The sequence below is a fragment of the Typopeltis vanoorti genome, chromosome 25 (assembly GCF_054136105.1).
Source record: "Typopeltis vanoorti isolate ZY-2024b chromosome 25, IOZ_Tvanoo_1.0, whole genome shotgun sequence".
Taxonomy (NCBI): Eukaryota; Metazoa; Arthropoda; class Arachnida; order Uropygi; family Thelyphonidae; genus Typopeltis; species Typopeltis vanoorti.
Window position 1 is genome coordinate 6,655,005 of NC_143573.1, and position 8,494 is coordinate 6,663,498.

The 8,494-nt window shown below is 36.9% G+C and overlaps 1 protein-coding gene across 3 annotated transcripts in view; it reads left to right on the plus strand.

The window, feature by feature from the left end:
- LOC150092511 (serine/arginine-rich splicing factor 7-like) overlaps window positions 1-8,184 on the plus strand; it is a 74,427-nt gene extending 66,243 nt beyond the window's left edge. For all 3 annotated transcript variants that reach the window (XM_090414764.1, XM_090414766.1, XM_090414765.1), the window contains exon 5: window positions 7,823-8,184. In XM_090414764.1, the coding sequence (XP_090270890.1) occupies window positions 7,823-7,940 (118 nt within the window). In that variant the 3' untranslated portion in view covers window positions 7,941-8,184. The remainder of the gene's footprint in view (window positions 1-7,822) is intronic.
- The last annotated feature ends 310 nt before the right edge of the window (window positions 8,185-8,494 follow it).

Genomic DNA, 8,494 nt, shown 5'->3' on the forward strand with positions numbered 1-8,494 from the left:
CCTCCAAATTAGTCTGTTACTTGTCAATACTTCTGACTGAATTGGTCTACTGGGTCTTTTTCCTGCCATCTTGACATGAAACCTTTTCTGCTAACTTTTCTTCTCCCATTCTGTTTAAGTGACCAATACCACGTTAGATTAGCCCTGCTCACACATTTTGAACGCAAACAGTGCCAAGTTCCTTCCTAATATCTCAATTTTTAATAGGATTCTTTGCCATTGATGCCATCTGTTCAGGCTCTTAATTTTTCTCACAGCTCTCAGATCTGTAGTCTCTAATCTTTGATTAACTGCGTTATTTCAAACCCAACTGTCTGATCCATAACTTAAAACAGGTTTAAAGACTTGTTTTGGCTAATTTCTCTCTTACTCCATATAAATTTATTCAACTGGCTACCATATCATCTTTGCTAATGCAGTTGTCTATTTCCAAATTTAATTTGTCATAATTTCATAAAATAATTGGATACTTTCTTTTTTACATCATAAATGTCATAAAAATGGCATTTCTCATATATTTTAGTCTCAAATTTGATAGATCACTAGGTTTGGAAATGTAGATTTTACATTAAATCTTCACGATTCCATATTTCACCTCTTTATTGGGCAATTTCGTAGTTCAAAATACTTCAGTCTTTTCTTTTGTATGTTAAAGAATAAAAGGAATAGATGTGAGATACTTGAGTGTTTTTCCAAAAATTTTCCTTATCCATTATTTTGAAGAAGGTGTTTATAGTATTTTACTGTGTACCTGCTACAGTAAAACTTGTACTGTTTTGTTTTGCTTGCACCTGTACAGTGGTGGTGTGGGCGATATAATGCATTCCCTACAGTAGGAATTCATTACAACTACTAGACTTATATTAACTATATAAATAATTAGAATGGGTTAAACTTGTACAGAACATTTATTTTATATATTTGCTATACGTCAACATCTTCGGGAAAATTTACAAGGAATATACAGATATCTAAAATGCTTCTGTCATCATTTCCAGATTGAAAGTTGGTCACACTTATCATTAGGCACAACATGCATTGTCTGTGTATTGTTATTATTATTATTATTGTTGTTGTTGTTGTTCCGGGAAACTCCAAGGAGTCGACAGACTCATCGAGGGAGGCCCTAACATCATGTCAAGAACAACTATTCAACATTCACACAGTATCTATCATACCTTGCCTTGAACTCATTCACGGTCGTAGCACCCACAACAGACTCTGGAAGCTTATTCCATTCATTTACCACTCTCCAAGCAAAGAACCTAGCTCTAACACCCTTGTCAACCACGCTCTTGCCCAGCTTCCATGCATGGCCCCTAGTCCTCCCACCACCAGTCATATTTTCAAAAATATCTTCTGGATCAATCTTATAAAAACCCTTCAGTAATTTGAATGTCTCAATCATATCACCCTTCCTTCGCCTATCGTCCAATTTCTGCAACCCACAAATCTTCAACCTATTCTCATAAGGTTCATTCCACAGACCTGCTATCATCTTGGTCACTCGTCTCTGGACCCTCTCCACTTCCTCCCCATCACGAAGAAACCCTGGTGCCCATAGCTGGGCACAGAAGTCCAGATGGGGTCTTATCAAGGCTCGATACAGAGGAACAACAACTTGTTCGTCTCTGCATGTTAAAGTATTTTTCAGAAGCCAAGTGATTTGGCTTCTGAGCTGTTTTAGTTACTTTTGCAATGTGCCCCCTAAACTTCAACTCCCTATCCACCAACACTCCCAAATCCCTGGCCTCATCAATCTCCTGGAGTATGATTCCACCAATGCGATTTTAGACTCCACTCCTGAATAAACCACTCTTTGATATCTCTCCTTCAACCACCCTCTTATCCATCTCACCAACCCTATATCTATACCCATCTGCTCCAGTTTACTGATTAGGGTTCCATGTGGTATCCTATCAAAGGCCTTGGCAAGGTCCAGTAGTATCACTGTAAACCCATTACCCCTATCCAGTTCAGCCGTCACTGTGTTATAAAACGTGAGCAAGTTACTGAGGCATGATCTACCCTTCACAAAACCATGTTGTCCCCCATACAATATCCCATTTTCATCTATCCAATCCTGTATTCTTTTCTTGACTAATTTCTCTAAGACCTTGACAATGATTCCTGATATGCTAATCGGTCGGTAATTTACAACAGCAGTCTTGGAACCACCTTTATGCAGTGGAACTATTTTCCCCTCCTTCCACCCGCTCGGGACTAACCCAGACCCGAGACTCAAATTAAACGAAATGGTCAAGGGTACTGACAATTCTTTAGCTGCTTCTCGTACAACACGAGCTGGTATACCATCCAATCCCACAGATGTATTGACATTGAGGTTATGCAATAGACTACTCACCTCCACTTCATTAACCACAATTCCCATATAATCTACTGGTTTATTCGTTTCTGCAATGTCACCACCTGGATGATATACTTTTGCAAAGTGCTCACTCAGTAACTCAACTATCTCAGCTGATTCAGTTACCTCCCTACCATCAGCATTCTTTAAAATCAATCTGCCATGTACATTTTTCCTTTTACTTGCTACATATCTAAAAAACTGTTTAGGATTCTCTTTAGCCTGCATGGCCAATGTTCTTTCGTAATCCTTTTTTGCTTTTCTTACCACACTCGTCACCCTTCTGGCCTGCGCTTTATACCGTTCATGTGCCTGCCGGTCACCCTTCTCCTTAAATTCCCTCCATAGTTTTTTTTTTTTTTTTTTTTTTTTTTTTTTTTTGCAACTCAAGCTTAATGGTGTTATTCATCCATTTAACCCCTACTTGATTTATTATTCGGACTCTAGGTATACAGTCAGCCATTGCTTCATGCAAGCACTTCTTAACTACCTCCCATGCACTATCAACTTCTAGTCCTTGCAGTTGTACATGCCATGGCACTGAACCAATCAAACTCCTAAGCATGTCATACTTTCCAGCCCGATAATTCCACATGTACTCTCTCTTAATTGAAAATTCTACGCCTTTAGCCACCTCCCAAGTTAAGACCCTATGATCACTCTCACCGATTGGTGGCAATGTGGTCATATTTGTTACAGCCAAATCCTCAGATGTAATTACTAGGTCAAGCACTCTCTGACCCCTAGTATTTTCCATTACATGCTGTCGCAGATAGTTATCCCTTAATAACCGCATAAAATCCAGTTCCTTCCTCCCGTGTGTCCTCTCCTCACTCCAATCAATGCGACCATAGTTGAAATCTCCCATAATAATCACCCTCCTTCCACCCATTTCTTCTATTTGCTTGTGCATACTGTCACCACCATCTTTTCCATCACCTGGTCTATAGCAGCACCCAATTGTATATTTAGTTCTGCTAGCCACAATCTCACACCAAATGGCCTCAAATGTGCTCTTTTCTCTATCTTGCAATTCAACTTCTATTCTCCTTGGCTGGAGCTCATCAGCTATCATCAACAATACTCCTTCCCCCATTTTATTCTCTCTGTCATTCCTGAACACACTATACCCATCACATTCAATCCCACTAGTTATATCATCTACAGTCAGCCATGTTTCACTAATACCTATAACGTGTGGTCTGGAAGTGCCAACCATGGCCAAAAACTCTTCCTTCTTGTTCCTAATACTCCTAGTATTAGTGTACATGAATTTAAGACCCCCATTAGCCCCAACCCTACCTTGATGCCTTATATTAACTATCCCACTCAGATTTGTTGTCCTTATTTGCTCTGGCATATTATATTCATTCTTACGTTCAACTGCCTCCATAAGGACTGTATCTCTACTCTCCCTCCCCCCCTAACAAATCTAGTTTCCCTGAATTTGCACATCCACTGCATTCAGCAACACTTTCTCAAGTCTTCTTACACCGTAACCATTCAAATGCAAGCCATCCATCTTATATAGATCCTTTCGCCCATCAAACTCACTCCACACATCCATAAATTCCACACCACTCGTCATACATAACCCACGCATAAAGTCATTCGCAATTATAGCCCTCCTTTTAAACATTTCACTGTCATACCGTGGCAAAAGACTCATCATTCTAACTCTCTCACTCTTTTCTTTTGCTACCTCAAACAATTCATTCAGGTCTTCTATCATTTCCATTTTATCTCCTTTCAAATCATTCGTACCTGCCACAACAATCATTTCTTTCACCCTTTCCTTTTGCTCTCTAATAGACGCAGTTACGTCCTTTATGGTCGCACCAGGTTGGTACGATTTTGTCAAATCCTCTACTAACACACCTCGTACTAACGAGTCTCCATACAGCACTCTATCCTTCATTTTGTTCATGTTCACATTCATACGTCTATTTTTCCTGTCATACCTTTTACTATTGGTTGGTTCATTCAGTCTACTTTTGTTCATGCACTCTAGCTGCTGTTTTGCTCTTTCTATCGCACTATTCAACAACGCGATCTCACTCAATGCATCTATCTCATCTTTTTTGTTCTCTGAGAAACCATTTATACTATCATTCACACTCTCACAATTTTCATGTACAACCTTGCCGTTTCTTGTCATATCCCTATTTCCTTCATTCTGAAGGTTGACAAAAATATCACACTCACGATCCGAAATACACTTCAATTCCTCATTCTCTCTACATTTTCTACACACATTCAATCCTTTATTATCATCTAACCGCACTCCGCAAAGCGTACATTTCACAGCTAGTACACTGACTCATTTCTTTTATGCTACCGTTCTTTGATAACGATGGCGAACCTTCATTACTGGCCGCCATTTTCTTTCGCACAGGTGCCATCCTTATTTGCAACGTGTTTTGTCAAATTATACGTTATAACACACCAAAAATAGACGCACTAAAATACGCAAGGCAAACAAAACAAAACTACACAATATTAAGTAATTTGTATCGATAACTGAAAATGATACTTATCTTATCTGGAGCTTGCACGAACACTACACATTACGAATTCATCTAGCGGCGACTTCCCGACATAGATTATGTTATAAAACACTTTAGTACACTAACCACGCTAATAAAGCTCCAATAATATACCAAAATTACACACTTAAGTCCATTAAATTGAATCCAAAACACCAATAAATCACAAATCTCTCAGGAGCTCTGCGATAGCACGTCCGTTCACCAGCTAGCCTCGACATGTAACCAACTTGTTGAACGAAACTTGTAAGCGATTGCTTACAAGTTTCGTTCAACATCGACAAATGATTACATTTAAAAAATGCTAAAAGATTTATTGATGTAATTGTCTCCTAACTCTCCCCCCCCCCCCCCTTTTTTTTTTTTTTTTTTTTTCCCTGGAAAATTTTCTGCTGGCTCCCATGTATAAGGTCAAATTAATGTGAAATTTGTAGCGCAGATCATATATATATATATAATAACAAGTCTGTTTTTATGATTTTTTTTTTAAATTTGCTTTAAGTGTTACCACACCTGAAAAAGTCGTTTTGACAAAACATGTTGTGTGCTCCATTAAATTAACTTATCTATTTTCTCGGTTTCATTATCTATCTATTCTATGTATATATATAAAAAAGATAAGCCAAAATTTTAAACGTTTTTTGTCTTACCAGCTTACCTGCCTGGAACTTGGGGGGGGGGGGTTGAGTGTCGTGGGAGTGGAGCCCTCTAATAAATATGTATATAAGAAATTCCATGCTCAAGTGTGGCAAAATACCTACTGCCATCCTCAACTATCCAACTAATACTATACATGATTCTTTCCTTTCTTAAAAAGGGGTCATGCACAACTGGGAAATGTGATATTCTGTTAGGTGAATGCTAAACATAGCATCTGCTCTATATGGTCTGTCTTGGTGCTGAATTTAATTTCCCTACTATGTTTCTCAGCATTCATTTGCTGTCTTTATCTTTCTCCAAATTCTAATGTTTTCCTATGACTTCAGAATGATAAAATAGATTGAATGACAGTGTTATATATATTAAGGGGGGGGAAGCACGCTGTTGCTTCCCTTTTCTCTGAATGACTAGGCAATAGTCATTCAATTGAGCAGTGTGGAAGTGCTTCAGCACTCTTCAAATAACTGCTCAAACGTAAACTGGTACCGATATAAAAGATAAGTATCGGATTAGGAAATAATGTGGTTATTGTCCACTATTTCTTTGTGAGGCCAGAAGTTGATTGTTGTTATAAGTATGTTCTTATTATTTTTTTTTGACTGAATGCTCTGTTTGTTCAAATTAAGAGATTATTAGACACGCATCAACTTCATCAATAGCCAAGTTTATCATTATGTGAAGATCTGCCAGTCACTGGTAATCACTAACGTGGAATTTGCTACTTTGCTGTATAGCACGGTTGACCAACTTTACGTGTCTTTGAACATGGACGGATTGAGAATTGGGACATGGCGACATGGAGAGATTTGGAAAATCCAAGATTAGGTCTAGTAGAAAAGCTTCTTACCAATCTACCATGTCGTGGTCTAACTTCTGTTTGCCATTTCCTCTCTAGTCATGCATTCATAGTTAATGGTTTCCCTTTGGATTTCCCTATCATTCTTGATGTAGTCCTGACCTCTGTGCTTTCAGCCTTTCCTTGTATATGTTTATGACCTTTTGCTTACTGACTTCAAATTCTATGCACAGCTTTGCTGAAGCCAGTACACTTCTCCTTTCTTTATTTAACAAACCTTATAGTACTCAAATGATCCAGCCTTCAAGATTTTCCATAAGCAATCTTAAAAAGTTATCTGTTGTCTGAAGCTTGATGAACTTTGCTGCTACCATAAAGTGACCTTTCTTGTGAGAAACAAAGATGTCACTTCCTTTTATATTTAATCATTAGGATTAGGATCTCCAATCAAGATTGGATTTCTTATGCTTGCTTACCCCCTACCTTTTCTGGCACAAATATATCCACATACACTTTCTGGCTTCTCTCTTAGCCCACCTACAATACTAATATACTCCAAATTTTCCCAGCTATAGAATACTGTTTTCACATTTCAGACAGTGTATCAAACTTTGCTAACAATGCTTGGGGGATGATCCCTACCTCACACACATTTATTTCATTCACTTCTTATAGATATCCTGTTTCTTTATGCTTTTTCTGAAGGTTTTGTGGAATACATTTGACACCCTAAAAGTTAACATTTTCTTGTTGTAGTAAGAGATGTTCATTAATTCAGTTGCATTTCACATGGATGTGGCTCATATTTTAATAACATCTAAGTCATCCTACAAATAATATGAAGGAAGAATACCTACAATTCCCCATGCAAATTGTAGGTGTTCTTTATAATGGAGCAACTTGGCTATTATTAAGATCTTCATTGGGTAACTCTTAGATGGCTTGTCATCATATCAATATTTTCTTTTAAGTATTATACTGTAGTAAATTTGCACCCTTACTCATTTTTTCATTGTGTGTGACTTTGTGATTTTAATGTGGTTCCCACCCATGAAAGGTTTAATTGCAAGTTTGTAGTACATTTGTACCCTGGGTGAGTATTTATTCCATAGTCCAGAAACCCTGCCCTAGAGACCAAACAGGAACTCTTTTCAAGTCCCCCTTGAGGCCTCTAATAAGCAGGGCAATGGTCTCACAGTGGGAGATGAATTTCACTACCCTTAAGAATACTTATTTTTACTGGAGGCAGAATAAAGTAATAATGTACTTATACTTTTATCTATTTTGTTGTGAGAATCCATTACAGCATCAAAGAACTATTAACCAGTGCATAAGTCTAAATACTCAGTAGAGTATATATTAAGTTTGTTTAATATTCTCTAAATCTAGCAACAAACAAATTACTTTTATTTTTTTCCAGCCGTTACTTAAATCACTTCTTTTTTATTTCAGTACACCAAGAAAAAATGAGCACAACAATCAAGATCACAATTCACCTGGTCGTTCAGCTTCCAAATCACCAGATGGATATAAATCTCCTCAAGTGAATAAAAATGAATCAGAAGATTAAATTATATAGATTTGTGGCATGTGTGTGTGTGTATGTATGTGTGTGTCTGTGTGCATGGTGTTTGAAGAGTAGCTCACTTATTTTGTCCCATATTTTTAACACATGTAGCATTAATATGATGTGACTAATTTTATTTTCCACTCATCTATCTACCTTTGGGACCATTCATATATCACATCAGCAAGCTACTCTTAAGTTGTATTTCTCTTTTAAATGCAAAATAAACACTTAGATTATAACTTCATGACTGAACAAACTTTTCCTTCTGTCTCTTCATTTCTGTAAAAGCTTTATCATAGCAATGTGCATATGTGTACAAGAGGTTTTAAGGGAAATATAGTTATTCATTGGGGTAGGAAATCTTTAAAAACTAAAATAATATCCAAGATACATATAAAATATTTCAAGGTAATAAAATGATGTTCAGTGCTCAATTTTAGCAATATCAGAAATTATGACCATTTTTTTTTTTTTAATTGTTTTTGAACTAAAAACCTTTTTTTTTTTTTTTTTTTTTTTTTTTTTTTTTTTTTTTTTTTTTTTTTTTTTTTTTT